Raw genomic sequence first — 19715 nt, 5'->3', positions numbered from 1 at the left:
CTCATCGGTGCTTTACTCGTGCGTGTAGACGTTTTTAAAGTGGTGGTTTTGTCCAGCGTAGCCTGAACAGAGATGCATTATTGTTTCCAATGGCAAAGACTCGGAGAAGTAAAAGCTTGAATGCGCATGCGCACAGAGCGGAGTTTTTTCCTGGCAGCTGTTGTCGGTACAGTGATCAGTCGATAGTGATGTGGGTGAAATAACGGTGTCTAGTTCATCAGCTTTGGACGGGAAATGGCAAGATGAACCCTGTTGTTTTTCATAGACCTATTAATATTGTAATATAGTGTGTCGCTTCTTAAAAGTGTGTTAACGTTATATTTCTTTGCTTTGTTTTGACTTTACGAGGAGAAGCAAGCTAGCTGGCTAGCTTGCTGTTAGCAGCACTAGGCGTAGTTAATCAACGACACTTGGCAGTTTTATTTTAAAAAAGAGGCACTTTTCCGGTGTTTAAACAATGATGCAGGGATTAGATACGTGGCTGGCTGTCGTTTGAATGTTAGCGCTTGACCAGTTAACTTTTTTGTACTCCAAAAGGTTTACAGTGGACTCGAGATGAGCTAAATTGATGATTCTGTTCAACCCAGCGCAGATCAAACAACTGCAGAGGGAGGTAAGTGAAGCTGTAGGATGGAGTCATTAGCACCGAACAGCTACCATGTTTTCAGTTTAGTGTCTGTATATTAACTCACAGGCGGTTAAATACACAATCAAAACCAGTAGTGCTGAGGTAAATATTGCTCCCGCTGGATCTTCATTCAGTGTGATTTCACCCTTTCTCTAAAATGCGACACGGATATGTGCAGACTGTTGGGAAGGCTGGAAGCTGGAAAACCTGCTCTCGTTCCTTGTGGGATTTGTACGCAGAACAATAAAAATGAGTTGTGGTCACTGCTAAGTAGCCCTGTGGTCTTCAGTGCCTCTGATTGAACACAGCCTCAATGGACGGGGATGCTTTATCACACAGTATGTTTCAGGCAGCTCTCCCAGCCTCAGGAGTTAAGATGAGCTGTCACAAAGACTTGATTCGATTCAGGTCAAAGTACAATGCATGTTTTGAAACCAACCAACGGGTGCAGTCAGCAGGATTGATGGGTTGCCTCTCTTTCTTGTCTATGGCCCACTGGGATACATTAGCTTTGTTGGTGGTGGTGAAAGCGTACGCTTGTGATCGTCGCCACTACTTGAACATAGAGCAGACCCTGTATCTCTATTCATTGTTCTCAGATGACGTCTAGACTTTTTAAATTATTTTTAATATGACAATCTGCTTGGACTGATGCATCCAGTCATGGGTTGTAAATTTGTATTAAACATTCTCAGACTCGTTAAGCAGTAACAGATACCGTGATAAATAAACTATCAATATTACATCACATCTGGACACTGACATTCAGTTGTTAAATTCTCTACTTGATATTGAACACATTGAAATGCAGTTTGGAACTGGAACAGTCTGCACAGTCAAAAATGATTGTGCTAGAAACAATTGCTTTGTACTAAATAAGACGAAATAATCAATGATAAAGACTGATATATTAATATTTTGTCTAGTGTTTAGTGTCTAGTTTTTTTTAGTCCAGGCTTGCAGAAAGTTGAATTTTGTGCTCTGTCCTTAATTGATTTCCTTGCAGTTCCTTTGCACGAGTAGTTAAACATTTGGTGTGTGTGACACACTGATGTGCTCCTCATTACTGCATTGCCACAAGATGATTGAGGCTTTGGCAGCATGAGTCATCCATGACTACGTTGAACACCTATATTTAGCTGGTGCACAGAGGTGGGTTTGAAAGCCATTGTGAAAGGAGTTTTCACTGTGAGTGATTAGATTATCATCTTCCTGGAATCCACACTGTGACTCTGACGTAGTTGGAGCGATGACAGCACTCGGATATCTGCAACAATTTAATAATGAGGGTGGTGACACATGGAGCATCTTTCTGGATGCTTTTGATGATGCGAGCTCTGCAAGTGCAAACTTGTCCAAATCAGTGTTGCATAATTATGTGACACACCATTTCCCAATGGATTAGATATCTGATATATTCTGCTGATGTGGCACAAATGCAGCACAAGCACCAGGGTTCATACGGTCCAAACCTTATGAAGGCAGTTCAGCGGGTTTTGGACCATGCCGTGCTGCAAGTTGGCTTTGTTTTTTGGCTGTGACTGTTCAGAAAAAGTGAAGCACAAATCTGATACTTAAAGCCACTCAACAATGGGGAGGGAAATGTATCCAACTCAGTAGCTCACATCTTTCCCAGCTACAGCTCCGGTGATATAATAGCTATATATATAAAGGTTTTATAAAACAAACATTTGTGGAGTAGAAACTGACACCTTTATCCATTTTAGGGAGAATGCATTTGGAAGAGGTTTCATTGTAAGTCTTACTGTATTTCTGTTTTATGTCAAGAATATATCTTTATTGCAGCATCTACCTGAGGTCACAAGCCTCAGTCTGTTCAATCTAAATTTTGATGCTGCATTGTGGAAAGGTGTTTCATTACTTTGAAGAAACATGTTTGTGTTTAGCGCCATTTCCACTGCACTACAGAGAAAAAGATGAGGAGAAATTGGGTCAGCGGCCCTCAGCTCACTGCTGTCACACTGATTCGCTGCGTTTGAATGATTCAGGCTCTGTCCCCCAACCCCATGTGTTGGCGTGTGTGTGTTTTTGCTCTCTTTATCAGCCTGTCCTCACCCACCTACCATATGCTCTTTTCATTCTCTCTCTTATGATCGTGCTCCTTCTGTCTATCCACACAATCTTTTTTGCACAGTAGATCTGTGGAATGTCCTACTTTGCTCTGCTCTGCACTCTCATCCGGTTTCTCATTCCAACATCAGCAGATGTTTGCTTGAGATTTAGGTCTTAGGCTGTGTGGGCCTGTTATGATGCATTTACACATTATGGTATTACGGTAAAATCTGAAACTTGAGGTCGCGCAGCCGAGTCTTGAAGAACATAATACTAAGCTACTACTTAGTTAAAATGTCTTGGCTAAATTAGTTTGTATTACCTAAAGAGTGTCTTCGTTGTCTATACCCTTTCTTCATACAGATGAGTCAACTTTGGCGACGAGACTTAACTTCGTCAGAGAGGTTGGGGAATGACTCTCCTGTCGGCTTTGCCCCAGGGCCCCCAGCCAGTGTGGCCCCACAAGGATCCAACTCCTCCTGGACACCAGAAACCCCAGTGGTCACACCAGACGAGCCAACTTTCCTCATGACCTCTACTGCCCAAACTATATCGGGTTTTTTTGTTTGGACAGCTCTTCTGATCACATGTCACCAGGTAAGGGGAGCCTAACATTTGGAGGTTTTAGGTGATCTGGTGGTCAAACTAAACTTTTAACAGTTTTTGTCTCCACACTAGTTATTTTATTTTGGGGTGGCAGTAGCTCAGTCCGTAAGGATTAGGCTGGGAACCGGAGGGTTGCCGGTTTGAATCCAGCTCAGACGCTGTGGAGCGTGGACTGGTAGCTGGAGAGGTGCCAGTTCACTTCCTGGGCACTGCCGAAGGAGGCCTTGAGCAAGCTCCTGAACCCCCAACTGCTCGGGGACTCACTCACTCTGACATCTCTCTGTGTGTTGCTATGGGTTGCATGTGTGTGTCTTTCAGACCTGTGTGTATACTAACATAATAACAGAGTGAAAACATTGAGATAAATAAAGTATATCTTAAATCTTATCCAACAACGGCTATGTGCACTAGATAAGTACCGGGATGATCTAGGAGGTTAAGTTGGAAAAATACATTTAGTTGTTTTGCTGGAGCAGCATGCAGTGGGACACACTGTTGCCAGTGCTGTGGTGTTATTATGGTCTTAAATAGACTGCACTATTAGTCTAAGCGTGGCCTATGTATTGTAAAGCAAGACACAATCTGCTTACTCAATGTATGTGGTTCTGAAAAAGCGCAGCAGCTTAATATGATACTGTAAATACTAGATGTCTGCATCTGTTTTCTTGTCGTTGCGCAAAGGGTTCACCTCTGGGAGTACTGGGTTAAATCTAAATCTCGCTCATGACCTTTTAAATCTACCGACTGCTCTCTGTCTTTTTCTCTAACCTTCAAGTATGAAAGGTAGGTTTGTTGAGCACAAATAGCTCCTTTTCAGTGCAAGCAAAAAACAAAAAACGGTAGACACATTCAAACCCAGGAGCATTTTCAATGAGCCCCTTTTAATCAAAGGCTCTATATGTGCATGTTCACACACCAAACACATGCATGCATTTAGAAAGCATCACATCCTGTGGGAAGAAGGCTTCTTCCAAATACAGGCCGATTTTTGTACGTAGGTTGTCCACCCCACTTGTTGCACATTGGCTAAACACTGAGCACATAAACATATTTATGTTTAATACACATTGATTGTTTGTGGGAATATAAAGAAAGGAAAAAAAGCAGTTTATTATGGTTTTTGGCTTTTCCGCTCTCCTGTATTGAGTTATATCTTTTTTGGGCATGTAACAGGTTTACAAAGTGAAAAAGTCCAAAGTCCACCCCAAAGGGAGTTCCCTGCCTGAAAACAGCTCGTTTATAGTCCAGCCTTTACTTCCCTTTCTTGTGACGTCACAATGAAAATACGTGTCATAATGCTCGCTGAGCGACTAGTCCGACACGCCCTCAAAAACACCAGTGGAAAAACACTGAGCTGCCGCACACACCTCTCCTCTCCCTTCCAAACACTAGCTACCCTCCAAGCAGTCAATGGACATAATAATAATAATAATAATAATAATAATAATGATGATAATGATAATAACTAGAACTGCAAGCAGTTGTAAGCGGGGTCCAAGCCTCCCGGCGCAAGCCACCCCCCTCGCCCTGCGGAGGATGCGCGAGTAGGTCCGGGCGCTCTGCCGTCGTGCCGCATAAGGTCCCCACGTTTGGTTTTGATGGGCCATTTCAAATGGAGGCAAAACGTCCTGCCTTTGAAAATGCCATAGGAATGTATGGGATTTAGTGAGAGATTTGAGCTTCGCTTTTAGCGCCACCTTTTGGCCGAATTGCACCAAAATTGTCATGTGTGATCAGGGCCCCATGGGGAAGAATTGCCCCAAATTTGGATTGAGCAGCCATCCACGTCCAGTGTCCACGTCCTTTCTGAATCAAAGTTGTTTACCGGCTTTTCGCTGACCCGCCTTTCTCTGCTTCTGATTGGCTATTACCGGCCTTACGCTGACATGCCCTTCTCTGCTTCTGATTGGCTAGTAGTCCTTAACTAGGAACTGCGCATGTGCAACTCCCAACATAGATCATTTAGAGACAAGATGTATCACTCCATTGCTAAAAAGACACACAGGGTGAAAAGAGGAGCTGCAGCAATGTGCAGTATGACAAAAAATATGGTGTTTTTTGAAAATTAAACCATGTAAACCTGTTCTGGTACAACCCCTAAATAAGATTTTAAACCTGAAAATGAGCATAATACCACCTTTTTAATCTGTTTCTTATGAATGACAAAATCTGAATTGATTACACTGTTTTTAGGGACACCTAACTCCAGAGTAAGTAGTACTTCTTACTGAAGATCTGCCTAAGCCTTCCTCCTAAGATTGCTGCAGGCATTAAGCATTAAAAACAAATTACATTCTATTTAATTCAACAGGGCTTTTTTGGCATGGGAAACAGATGTTTACATTGCAATTATACATAAACAGAACAATTGAAGGACTACCTTTTAAAGGCTTGCATAGTTTTTATGTTTTGTTTTGTTCTATCATTGCCTTTATCTGATGGCCGACTAAAAGGGATGAAAGGAAATGAGGGGAGAGAAAGATAAGGAAAGACATGCTGTCCCTCCTGGCTGGAGGCGAACCTGGGATGTTGCAATTCACGGTCAGCACCCCAACCCCAAGGCTGCCAGGGAGCTCTCATGTGCCAAGTTTGAATGACTGAGGTTGATTATTCCTCCTGAAACACACTCAACATGTGACAATTACCTCATGTAGCTGAGCCAAAGTGGAAGCATGGCGAGACCTCACTCTGTGCTGCTCTAACTGCTGCTCCGCTGTAGCCTATATTAGGATGTACATTAGGTTTATAAAGTGACACTCTTTAGGTCTGTTTTAACAGTTCAGAAAGTGTTCATAATCTCTGGAGAACAGAGGTGTTTGTTGTTAGTGGTGCAGATAAGTGCAGTTCAGTGCTGTTTGTGTCAGTTGAACAGCCCTCATGGTGCAGTGAAGTATTTAGTAAGCATCCCTTACATGTAACTGAGATCTATTGTACCTTGAGGCTTATGTTAATGGTCTGTCCTCCATTGTTTGCTGCTGCTCTTCACACACAGGGTTAAAGAAGAGCCCTCTGTCACTCTGGCAACAGGTGCTCCTGATTGACTACGACGTGCAGGGGATGGGCGCGTGCGTGCGTTTGTGTGTGTGTGTGCGCGTGCAGAGGAGGGTCATCTAGCAACAAGCCCTGTGCACGGTCTCGCTTGGTATGATGCCCCCCCCCCCCCCCCCCACTGTTTGTTATTGTACCAAAGGTGTGTTTACAGGTCATGAAAGGTGATAGGTGGAACGTTGTGTAAGTGGACAGGAGTCAGATGGAGCAGACAGAATTGGTGGTGACAAAGACCCGCCCGTTTCTTCCTGCCTTCTGCTGCTCTCAATAGGAGTGATAAAAGCCAAGTATCAGTTACCCTAAACAACCCCATGAGTCAGTGCACGCACACAACACAGACATGCAGATCTCCAGTATACGACTTACTTCTGACCTGTACAGATGGAATAGAGTCCGATGAAAACACACACACAGGTTTCACAAGGCAGCATTTATTTTCTGCTGACCCATTTATCTACCACATTCTTAGCTGTTGTGTCACAAGGGGAATCTGATGAATATATAATCTAATGAATATCCCCTCACTGTGTCTTATCTTGTTTTTTTATGTGCTGAAGATGTGTGGTTTGTCAAACATGTAAAAAGAAAAAAATGGTGTAAAGGCTTTGTATGCACAAGACCTAATTCTGGGTCATTTTGCACATTTCACATAATAAATATATATATATATATATATATATAATATCCTCACACAGTATCTCACAAAAGTGAGTACACCCCTCACATTTTTGAAAATATATGATTATATCTTTTCATGTGACAACACTGAAGAAATGACGCTTTGCTACAATGTAAAGTAGTGAGTATACAGCTTGTATAACTGCTGTCCCCTCAAAATCACACAGCCATTAATGTCTAAACTGCTGCAACAAAAGTGAGAACACCCCTAAGTGAAAATGTCCAAATTGGCCATTTTACATTGTAGCAAAGTGTCATTTCTTCAGTGTTGTCACATGAAAAGATATAATCAAATATTTTCAATAATGTGAGGGGTGTACTCACTTTTGTGAGATAATGTATACAGTATATTAACTACATGTTTTTACGCGTCTTTGTGTAAATACAAATGTTCTCATGTGTATGTGCACCTATACCAAGGTTCCAGTGTATTTTATTGTCCATTTCTCCCTTAATTGATTATTTATGCAGTATTTCTAGCATGAGCAGCTCTATTGCGAAGCCAATGATTCAATATGATGCCATCAAAAAAAAGTGTTCCAGCATCTCCCCTGGCAACTTATGGAAAGTTAAAGTTAAAACCTTTTTTTGTATTGCTGATTCCAAAAATATGGCTGTACTCCTAAAGAACATGTATTCAGTCACCATCCACATGGACATATAATTATTATCAGCTGGGACAGTGTATGATGTCTGATGACATCAGATGTCAGATGTGCCTGAGTTTCAGGCTCTGGGAGTGACTCATCTGTGCACCAAAGATAACAGGAATAATATAATTCTGCCCTAGAATAGATACTTGCTTTTGACTAGCTAAAACATACAAATCCAGGCACTTTTTTACTCACTGCAAATTCTTGGTTAGATAATGATGTATTTCATGGGGATATTGTTCAAAGTATGATCTTAAATTATCACTTTATCTATTTGACGGATCCTTTTTTCTCCAACTCTTTTCTTTCTCTTCTTTTTAGATCTACATGCACCTACGTTACTACAGCTCTCCAAATGAGCAGAGGCACATAGTTAGGATCCTCTTCATAGTCCCCATCTATGCCTTCGACTCCTGGCTCAGCCTTCTTTTCTTCACCAACGAGGAGTATTATGTGTACTTTGACACAGTCAGAGACTGCTATGAAGGTGAGTGGATGAAACACAGTGCAATGAAGTGGTATACTAGCAGTTTCTTCTACAGGCTGGATTACATGCTGCCATGCAAACGGCAGACCAATATTCCCCACAGCTGTGGGAGTGAGTGTTTTATGTTCTAATGTGTCTTTTGACTGCCAGTAGAAATAAGAGTGTGAGAATTTATGTGTGGTGATACATCAGTGGCAGATGGCCTTTGCATGTCTTCATTTACAAAGGTTGCCATCTTTGTTCTCATGTCTCCATGGCCTGTTGGGATTGCAGGGGAGGGGAAACCTGTTTCCTAGCAACTGTATGAAAACAAGCAAATCCTTAAGAAGTGTGTGAAAGGCATCTCACTTATGAGCGTAAGCCTGTTCTTTAACTTAGCAGCCTATAATGCAACTGGAATTTCTCAAAGAATTCATGCAGAATTTGAGAATTAAACAATCAATTACATAACATGCTATGGTAATGGGAATTAGCTTTTATTAAATCACATAATTAGAATACTTGCCTGAACATGCCTGTAGTGCTGAAACTACAAGTTGATCTACAGGACAGCAAAGATGCCAAATAACAGCTGGTTTCAGCTTCTCAGTTGTGAGGATTTGCTGCTTTTCTCTCTTTCTATCATTATGAATACTTTGAACTGTTGTTTGGATAATTAATTTAAAGACATCACCTTGGATTCAAAACTTGTGATGGGCATTTGTCACTATTTTGTGACATCCTATAGACTAAATTAATTGATTCATCAAAAACAGAATTGACAGTTCATTGATCCTTATAAGAATTGTTAGTTGTTATGCCTATACAGACAACAACAGGATCATGTTATGGGCACGGTTGCTGTGAAACTGTTTGGTCAGTCTGCTGTCCTCTGCAGTATCGCCCTGCCTTATGGCAGGTTGAGAGATTGCATGGTAGGGCAGCACCTGTTGAAATGTACTCTTAAATGTAGAGACCGACTGTTTATTACTGCTGCTGTTCATATAGACAAAATTAGTGACTTCTACTGCAGGTAAAATATAGACCAAGTTCAGTCAGTTGGCAGTATTTGGAGAAATGGGCATTTGAATCTTTTTCATGCCATTTGTCTGTCTCTGCATCTTGGACATGCACACAAAAGCTTGCTCAGCTAGTAGAAGATAATGTGTTCCTCTTCCAACAGAGTGCATATAGACCCTCAGTGTACCTTTAGTTTAGATGGGGCTGGGCAATATGGCCAAAAATGTTATCATGATAAAAAATTAATAAAAATAAATAAAAAATATAGCCGCAAGCGGTGATTCGCGGGTTCATACCGTTTTTCGCAGTATCGCCATTAAAATAATTTCACCACATGGTTCAACATTGTTAGAAAACATATCCTGCAAGTTTTGTAACAACTGGACAACCATTTTCTGATCCATAGCTTGATTTGTATCATTCCACGTCTAATTACGATGCATTTATAGCACCCCCTAGCGGTGGATTTTAATGAGACTTTCAGGGTATGTCTGAGGTGCTGATGTTGAGATATCCTGCAAGTTTTGTGTTGATTGGACAAACAATATGCATTTTGTAGCCTGTTTTACGTTTTGTGATGATTGGACCAATGGTTGTGGATCTTTGTCTATTTATGTCCTGCACCACGCCACTTTACACGTTTATTGGTCAATATTTTGAAAACGAAAGGAGCCATCAACAAGCTTTATACAACTTTATATATGTAAAGTCCAATGATGATACAGAGAAAATTTGGTGGCAATTGGAGCTACGGTGTAGGAGGAGATGTAAAAAATATGTTTCCATTATAGCAAGCGTCCATAAAAATCCTGTTTTAATGTGTGATGTATCTGTATGTGTTGGGCAATTTTTCTTCAAATACGCTAGTTGACCTTTTCCTTAAAACAACTACAGCTTTTATTTGTAGGAGTGCACTGACTGCAAAGAACAAAACGTTTACTGGGAATAAGCCCACTCAGGATTACAGACATCACGGAGCATAAATATTTTTCTTTCATATTAGACTATATAATAATTTAATTGAAATATACACTATGTATATACTAGTATTATTAACCATACTATTTCATTAAAATGGTTTGAAAATATAGATGCCATTAAAACTACAATACAATACTCTCTCTTGCTGCTGTGTTTCTAACATGTCAACAAACAGCATGGCTCAGAGAGAGAGAGGGAGGGAGAGAGAGAGAGATATCGAGAGAGAGAGAGATATCGAGAGAGAGAGAGATCGAGATCGATCATTTACACTCTCGGCTCCGTACCTTTCATCCAGCGCAGCCAGCCGCCATATTGACGTCATAACCGCGGATAATAAAGCAGCATGAAAGCGGCTACATGACATCAAGCGCAATCCATAGCCTGGTATCAACTGATCTAGCACAACAGTTTGTCCCATACACAGAGCAGCAGCACACAGTCACGATGATTAACGATGCTTCACTCACCAAAGCAGGCTCACTTCAGCAGAAAGGCGCAGCGGCTTTTCCTCTGGGCAAACTTCTGGAGGACTGAAGTTTTTCAGAGAGTCCGCAGACTCGTTGCGGCCCCGCAGTGCTGTTTAACATTTTCCACAGAGTTTAATAAACATTATGATCCGACCGTCACTGAGCTCGTAGCTGTTTCCTCCGCCTGTCTGTTGGGCAGCGATGTTTAACCCTTTAAAGTAAGCTCAGTTTCACAGCATCGTCCAGATAACTCCTGCTGGTGTCATGTTTTGCAATCCTCTCAGAAAGATGAAGATGAAGACAGGTACAGGATGGTCTCCCTCAAAGCCAGAGGTGCTTATCAGCTCACGCACGGTGTGTCAGCGGGAAAGTGTCTGTTTAACGTTAGCTTGCTGTTAGCGATGTTGCTAACCTGTTGCTATCTGCAGACTAGCACGGCTCTCACACAGTACAGTACACAAAAGTTTGTAGCAGATTGATAGACTTATTATAAACCAGCCAGGCTACTGACTGTCTGTATAATAATTAAATTACACCTTTCTGTCTGCTGCAGTTTGTGGCTAAGTTACCTCCAGAGAAAAATACACGCTGGAAGCAGCAGGCTGACTCGTAGCTCTGCTCCGCTCTGCCCGTTAGGCCCGCCCCTTAACCAATCACAAGTTTAGAAAGGTGAAAAGGCATCTACATGAACGAATCGGAGGCCTCCCTACATGGTACGAACCCTAATAACTAAAACACACAAACATAGAAGGGTTCTACCGCTACGCTACGCAGTATGAACCCTAATAACTAAAACACACAAACATAGAAGGGTTCTACCGCTACGCTACGCGGTATGAACCCTAATAACTAAAACACACAAACATAGAAGGGTTCTACCGCTACGCTACGTGGTATGAACCCTAAAAACAGTGGATCACTTAACAAATCTGAGGTAGAACATTCAAAAAAATTATGATAAAACCATTTTTCATCTTTTTTTCAGTGTCTTTTCCTCAACAAAATAAAAATCCTAATAGAAAAATTAAGTGCTAATTTAGTTATGATTCAAATGAATTAAACATTTAATAAACATTTATTGAACATTTCTTATATTGTTATTGAGGCAAATTATATTCCGGTAATTATCATTATTGTTTTATTGCCCAGCACTAAGTTCAGGCTAAACTGCAACACATTTGTACAAATGCTAAGTACCTTCATGGTTGATTTAAAAAGGTGCACATGTAGGACCGGTTATGTGCCTGTTATGGTACTTCCGTGAATGATGTACTTTTAACTAAATCTCCCCACACCTCTTTTTTGGAATTTGTATTGCAAATCAGTATATATTCCATGATCAATAAATGAATATCGATAATATATATAGAATAGTATATGAAAGAAGAGGTTGCTGTTTATTTTATTAGATATGATGTGACAGACAAGTTGGTTTAATAAGGCACAATATTGACCTGATGAGCTTTGTCTGCACAATTAAGGATCTACGTTAATGACTAAGACATATGTGTTGTTGCTGTTGTTATTAACACATGGATATTTATGCTCTCATCTTTCATACTGCCATTGCTTTTCAAAGTAAAGGCATGGCAAGTTTCAGAGTGAAAAAAATACTGAATGTGTAGTTGTGCAACAAGCAGCACTGTGTTGAGTTAGTTCTGCCGTTGTGCTACAATCACAGGGTTACTTTTAACCTCAGCCACATTAAACAACAGAGAGAGCTGAGGCAGTGGGGAGCTTGTATCTGTATCCCTTAAATTAGCCGGAGAACACCTGCGGCAGCAGGTGAGAAAACTTTCTACTCACTCAGGGACACCAGTTACTGGAAAGAGTATGCACTATGCAGTGTATTTAAATTGTATGTTACTTCTCAGTCAGATAAAATTAACCATAAAATTATACATGTTTGCAGAATAGTAATAATTTATGAAGTCACCCTGAGGAGGCTTGTTGTATCAAAACAATGTGTTACTGAATTACATCGACATCAACCAGGTGTATTCACAGTTGCTTTACCTGGTTCATGCTTGTAAAATATTCACCATGTCCACTCCTTCTAACATAATTTCAAAAACCCCTCTCTCTGTCTCTCTCTCTGTTTCTGTGCAGAATGTGCAATTGTCAGTAGACTGCATAGACGGGGTAGAGCGAGGGGAGATTGTCCAGTAGTTAATCAATCGCGGATGGGTCACCAAATATACTTTGTGGGCCATTCATATTCCTGGTCGGCCCTACCAAATAAAGTCAATGTGTGGGAAACACTGGTTGATTACAATTCAGATCTGACCTGTGGACAGAATAGAAAGGGATCAGAGACACAACTGTGTTCCTTCGGCTTTATGCCCATGATGCTATGGAAAATAACACAAAACATTGCATGTTACAATATGATTTTGATCTTTATTAGCAGTAGTTATGTAACTGACTATTATAGCATTCATTCATAGCCTTGAATGTATCTAGTTCACTCGGGAAAGATCTACAGTATATCGTTTCTCTGAACCATGTATATTCTGTGACACTACTGTGTGTCATTGTGACAGGGCCATGAGCTTTCATCAGTGTTTGCTTTCTACAACAAAGTCTCCACAGGCGTCCTATTATCACACCGCTCCACTCCTGCTCCTGGCTCTAGAGAACTACACCTTTCAATTATGCTTAGGCTTATACCTCACCCACAACATTACCCATCATCATTTCTAAGCCTGCTGATGGGGATGACTCACCCTTCTGCCTTGAAATAGCAAGCTCAGCAGTTCTGAAACGAAATCAGCAAAACAAAACTGTAATTATGACAGTTACACCAAGCGTTGATCCCGCTGCTATAGCTGTCATGCATCAGTTTATTTTTTGGAGGCTGTTAAAAGTTTTCCCAAACCCACATCAGCAACATTGACGTGATATTTTTGTCAGAGCTATAGGATAAATGTAAGGTAGGTTGGGGGTTTCAGCTAATTTTCTTCTGAAGCATTCTGAAAACAAATTAGCTTCAGATTTTTACCTGCTAGAGGAAGTTAGATTGGTTCATCCTTAATATAGTTTGTAATTTCTAGATACGGTGGTGCTGTGCGCCAATGCATCAAGCACTTACTCCAGTTACAAAATGTAAATTATTTATGGCTGTTTAATGGAATGATTTTCACTGACACCAATGGACACGCTCAGAAAGCGGTAACATTTTTTTCTTTACATGTGTCACTCTGCAGCCTTTGTCATCTACAACTTCCTGAGTCTGTGTTATGAGTATCTGGGAGGAGAGAGCGCCATCATGGCTGAGATCAGAGGGAAACCTATTGAGTAAGTGCCTGTCTTTATTCCATTAATGACACACATTCATTTTGTGTCCAAGTAGTGTGCGTTTTCAACACTTTTGACCTTTTATGAACCTTCACTTTAGGTCAAGCTGTATGTATGGGACCTGTTGTCTGTGGGGCAAGACGTACTCTATTGGTTTCCTCAGGTTTTGCAAACAGGTACCAATCAAAAGGGTGTTATAACTATGTTTTAGTGTTGTGCTTTATGGTTAGAGGAACTAATACTGTCCACTATGATGACCATAGCGGTGTTATTGCATGTATTATCATGTTTACTACAAATCAGTATGATATTCATATCCATGTTGATTTCCATATAGTATGAAATTGCTTGCAGAGACTACTGTCGCGTCATATAAATGAAACAAAGTGGTCTGGCATTGCTGTTTTTTATTTCTAGATAATTTCTCTCTTCTTTTTTTTCCTGCCATATTTACTTCCTCTCTCTCTCTCTCTCTCTCTCTCTCTCTCTCTCTCTCTCTCTCTCTCTCTCTCTCTCTCTCTCTCTCTCCCCCCCCCCCCCCCCTGCTTCCTCAGGCAACCCTCCAGTTCTGTGTGGTGAAACCCCTGATGGCAGTGATCACTGTCATTCTTCAGGCCTTTGGAAAATACAAAGATGGAGACTTTAAGTATGTTTCCAAGAAGTTGCCTATTGTCATTCACAACGTGGACATGAGCAGTGATTTCTTGTGGTTCTGACTTGCTGTTTTGTGTCACACTACTGTAGACATGGACTGACTTCAGCCAAACATCTTTTCAGACCATGATGGCGGATTTCCAAATTTCCAATATAAACTTGCTTTGATTAGCTTTAAGTAGATTATAAATCATTTTTACGTCTTTAATGCTTAATTCAAATGGTTCCAGTTTCTGTGTTTCCTCGCTAAGACATTTGCCCCGTGTCTCATAGCTAAACTACATTATTTTTTCTGTCTCTCTCCTCCAGTGTGGCTAGTGGCTACCTATATGTGACCATTATCTACAACATCTCCGTCAGTCTGTCGCTCTATGCTCTCTTCCTCTTCTACTTTGCCACGCGTGAACTGCTCGTCCCATACAACCCCGTGCTCAAGTTCTTCATGGTGAAGTCCGTCATCTTCCTCTCCTTCTGGCAAGGTAAGAAGACCACCCTCTGAGCTTGGTACCCAGCAGGGGTTAGGGTTCATTACTTCAACACAGGTGTTTAATTTCTTGGTCTCCAGGCAGGTTTTTTCATGCACACATTTAAAATGCACACAAAGCGTGCCGATGAAATCTGCACTGCCTATTCTCTGTTTATGATTTCTGTTTTCTCACTCCGTCTCTCTTTGACCGATCCAGGGATGCTGCTGGCCATCCTGGAGAAGTGCGGAGCCATCCCTAAGATCAGCTCAGCTGACTTCTCTGTGGGAGAGGGAACTGTTGCTGCTGGTTATCAAAACTTCATTATCTGCATCGAGATGTTCTTTGCTGCTGTTGCTTTGCGCCATGCCTTTACTTACAAGGTCTATATGGATAAAAGACTCGACTCATATGGTAAGTGTGTGTATGTGTGTGGTGGAATTCTGATGGTTTGGAAAAGTAAAGCAAAATGTGTTGACAATGAGAAAGGGAGCCGGTATGTTATTTTATGTATTATAACCTGTCTCCTCTGAAAGATCCTTTATACACAGATTCTTACAGAACTGATCAGACCTCACTCTTTGTGTCCCAGCCTTTAACTTTGATTCCTATCTTTGACACTAAAAATTTTAGACTTTCTCTTTTCTTCTGCTTCAGCACAGCTACTTGTTTTTCCTCTTTCTTCATTTTCATCTTGACTCTCTTGTGTTCCTTGTCTCTCCCCTTTTCCTTTTTTTCTCTCTTCCACTGTGCTGCACTGAAAGGCTCATTTCCTATCTATGGACAATACGGTAGGTCTGATGTTAGCTGTGTTTTTGTCAACAACAGCTGTATGTTTGCCCTCTTTACAGTGCTTTTTGTTTGCTTTTTTGTGTTTCATTGTGGTTGAATGTCCATTACATTGTTTTCAGTACAGCATGACATCAGTTTAGATTTAAAATTGTGGGTCTATGGCTGTTATGTATTGTTTCCTTATGTTCATTTTACTGTCATTGAATTCAGCCTTTGAACTTGTTGCCTTTTTCATCTCTCCTGGCACAGTTTTGTTAAATCTTATGTTCGTACCCAGGCACAGTGGCCCCCTCTTACTCTCTCCCTGTGGAAAAACCTATGTGTTGAGGAAAAAATTTAGCCGATAATAGTTGAAACAATGTAACTTATTAATGTAAACTGATGTTAAGTCATCATCTTCCTAGTGGTATTTCTTTATTGTTTGACATCCTATCTTTTGATGTCATAAAATGTTAAAATGTGACCTCCAGTAATCTCCTAATGACTGTTATGTGCTTTATTATATAATCTGCATGTCTATGGCATCCTGCTGATTAAATTTAGAAAAATTATAATTATTTATGGCAACATTTCAAATATTTATTTGGAAAATTCACATGACAGTTGGATGGAAACATGGTTTCTGTATTTTTCTCCCTCCCCGTCCAACCTGCTCTGTGGCTCTTTATTAATATTCCAAACTTTCGACCCCACCCCCAGGTCGCTGCGCCCCAATGAAGAGCATCTCCAGCAGCCTGAAGGAGACCATGAATCCAGGGGACATGGTCCAGGACGCCATCCATAACTTCTCCCCAGCTTATCAGCAGTACACTCAGCAGTCCACATTGGAGCGAGGTGGGGGGCCACCCCTCTCCCGCAGCCACAGCAACATCAGCACCCGCGGGGACAATGAAAAGACGCTGCTGCTCAGCTCTGACGACGAATTCTGAGACTCAAACACACACTCAGAAGCTCACTTTTCTGTAGGCCATGTGGGAATTTTATCAACCATGTAAGACAAATTAGATATTTTGTTGCCACCTTAACATGGAAGATCACATTGTTTACTTTTTTTTTCCTTCCACATTTGACAACAAAAGATCAGATTCATGTCAGACTTATGAAATTCTGGTTAACAGACTGAAGGAAGGGATTAAGTGTTTTTACAAGGAAAAAGAGGAAACAATAGGTACAGTAAGAAAAATGGGACCATGAAGAGGATGGAGAAGTTGTTATAAATATGGAGAAGAGAAGTCGAGTTTAGACTTTAGGTGTATTAACAGGTCAAGTTGTCATTTTTGTTGTTGTCACAGAGGCCATCACTGACAGAAATACGATATGTATATTCAACCATTGAATATAGATTGGTACAAATAACCATGCATATAGCATCCTTATGTTGCTACTTTAAACACCACAACAAAAAAGATATGATAAGCAAAGTGCCATCGTCATTTTGAACAAATGGCCTTCATCTTTTAGTTTTTATATTGATTCTCAATCCATACTCCTCCTCACCCTTGTGCCAACTCTGCCTCTTACCGAAGCATGTAGAGGGAGCAGTACTTTGTGCTCCACTTAATGAGACACTCTGTCTTAATATTTAGAATTGATTTATAGTCAAGCAAAACTGAGGAGCCTTTGAATTGCCGCGGCTTCATTTTAATATATAAGACTTTTATTCACAAATGTTTTTTTATTTAAATGTTGAAGCCTTGAAGGTATAACTCATTTAAGTTTGTTGGAAATTTGTTATTCCAGAAATGTTTTTAATATTCTGTGTTTGTTTTATATTTTGTTGTGGGTTCATTTGAACAAGTGACTAAAAGTGTAATTGTACGACTCCAGGTTTTGGCCTGACTTGGGCTCCTCCGCAAAATGTTATTGTTTGTGGAGCACGTAGGGGACAGCTGGAGGAGAGATTTCAGTGTGGGCTGGGAGACTGACGGAAGGACAACACCCACACAGATTGCAAATTACTGAAGAAGCAACACTTCCCCGCAGAGCCGGCCCAGCTGTGATGTGCGGTGGATTGTAATCCCATAATTAAGGGCATAACATGTAGTACACATGTAGCACAGCCCAGGCCTGCCTCAGCTGGTATAATGGCATCACTGCTATAGTAGTAGCGGTGAGAGAGTCCGAACGCTGGGAATTACAAACAAATTAGGCCATGCAAAGATGTGTCCGTACAAATAAGGCTTTAAATCTGACTGGACTCACATCTGGAAAAGGAATATATGGGAATTAAAAGTTGGTATGCAAGATGTTTAGGTACAGTTAGAAAAGAGACACACTACAGCAGAAGACAGTGATGTGTGGTAGGAAAAAAAAGCCTCAAGTGAGTCAAAACCTTTAGGCCTGCCTGTCAAACTGTTTGAGTAAATTCATACTTTATGTATGTATGATGTTTAATATGCGTTTTAGCAGAGGCCAGTATAGAAGTTGCTTGTGTTTGTGATTGTAAATGTTTGATGGTGGAGCAGAGCTGTAAAAAAGCCTAGTATATCTTTTTGACAGGTGACATTAGGCCCAATGCTGCCTCTTAATGTGCAATCAGTGTTTTCCTCTTTTTATTTTTACAGATTGCTTCAAGTCTGTTGACTGCAGGTAAACTCACAGTACAGTCCTTGTGAGTAAAGAATGTAGTCAGGATGAAAAATTAACAGCCAAATTGATGTGCATCCTCAAAAGAACACAATCGATATAAAGTTGGTTGGTGTCCCCACCAACCACCTGCTACACTCAATAATTAATGCATCACTTGTTTATCTGTTGCTCCACTGAACCTGTAGTGCTTCAGTTAAAGGTGAGGGTTGAGTGAATTTGTTCGATTAATTTAACATTAACTTCATATTGAAAAAGTGAAATGTACTGCCTTATACTCTGCCCCTCACACTCAAGCATCTTGATACAAAACACTATAAAATTATAGTTTTGATACGCTGTGATTTAAAAGCTGGATGTTAATGCTGAATATATTAAACCAGGAAATATTATACCAGAAAGAAAATAATTTTGTACATAAATACTAAGCACTTGCAAAACATTCATGATGATGACTGTAATGGTATTGCTTGGTATAGTACTATAGTTTAATATTTCTAATTCTCCTGCTTTATTTCTGTTGTATACTTTTTAATTTGTATATTGGTAATATTATCTCATGTTTTCATGCTATATTGGTTTCTGTTGGTGTTGAAAAGGAAATAAAAGACAAATGCAGAAAATACTTTTCTGCTGGGTTTTTGTTCAAGTCAGCGAGTTGATGTCACCAGCATCGTCACAACAATATGTATTAACATTGTACAATGATTCTGCTTTTATGAAATACATTCTCAAAATAGCACCCAAGCAACAAAACCCTGTTAGAAAGTAACTGCATTTACTCAAGTAGCGCACTTATATTTACAGCTGCCAGTTACCTAGTAGGCTAAGATTTTGTAAACCTATAATTCACTTTCACCAGCTACAACATTAAAATGCTACTTGCATGTTAATGGATCCACAATCGTAATAATCCAAATAAATATAATGGGCCATTTACCTATTTGTATTTTAAGTACATTTTTCTGTTTATAGTTATATACTTTTATTTGAGTAACAGTTTGAATGCAAGACTCTACTTGTAATGGAGAACTTTTACATTGTGGTATAGTTACAAAGGATTGCTTTCTACCCTTTCTTAATGCAGAACTTGTGGGAGCCATCATGAAACTAAAAATATATATACAGTACCCCCCAAACGTTTTGGAACAGTAAGGCAAATTCCTTTTGTTTTTGTTGTTCACTGAAGACGTGGGTTTAATATCAAAAGATGAGACAAGAGTTCAGAATTTCAGCTCTCATTTCCTGGTATTCACATCTAGATGTGTTAAACAACTTAGGACATACCACCGTTTGTATTAG

General features: G+C 40.3%; 1 protein-coding gene across 2 annotated transcripts; it reads left to right on the top strand.

Moving 5' to 3' along the window:
* Positions 1–124: 124 nt before the first annotated feature.
* On the top strand, positions 125–19038 carry LOC119884594 (transmembrane protein 184B-like). 2 transcript variants are annotated; one of them, XM_038694982.1, is made up of 10 exons: positions 125–237; positions 538–613; positions 3065–3298; positions 8008–8173; positions 13827–13917; positions 14018–14093; positions 14472–14563; positions 14881–15050; positions 15255–15449; positions 16527–19038. In XM_038694982.1, exons 2-10 carry the CDS (start codon positions 569–571, stop codon positions 16754–16756), a joined length of 1299 nt encoding a protein of 432 aa, XP_038550910.1. In that variant the 5' UTR covers positions 125–237; positions 538–568; the 3' UTR covers positions 16757–19038. The 2 variants fall into 2 exon arrangements, with proteins under 2 accessions (XP_038550910.1, XP_038550918.1); XM_038694990.1 differs by lacking the exon at positions 125–237 and having other exon boundaries at positions 245–613.
* Positions 19039–19715: the final 677 nt, after the last annotated feature.

This window comes from Micropterus salmoides, unplaced genomic scaffold (assembly GCF_014851395.1).
Source record: "Micropterus salmoides isolate LMB-PRFRI ecotype aquatic unplaced genomic scaffold, ASM1485139v1 Ms_hic_scaffold_10, whole genome shotgun sequence".
Taxonomy (NCBI): Eukaryota; Metazoa; Chordata; class Actinopteri; order Centrarchiformes; family Centrarchidae; genus Micropterus; species Micropterus salmoides.
The sequence above is the reverse complement of the archived record's forward strand: the minus strand, read 5'-3'. Positions and strand labels throughout refer to the sequence as shown.

Excerpts from the sequence above, each read along its gene's own strand:
- LOC119884594 (XM_038694982.1), top strand. The coding sequence starts at position 569 with ATGATTCTGTTCAACCCAGCGCAGATCAAACAACTGCAGAGGGAG. Across the intron at positions 3,299-8,007 it reads TTCTGATCACATGTCACCAG|ATCTACATGCACCTACGTTA; the intron begins GTAAGGGGAGCC and ends TCTTCTTTTTAG. Across the intron at positions 13,918-14,017 it reads ATCAGAGGGAAACCTATTGA|GTCAAGCTGTATGTATGGGA; the intron begins GTAAGTGCCTGT and ends CCTTCACTTTAG.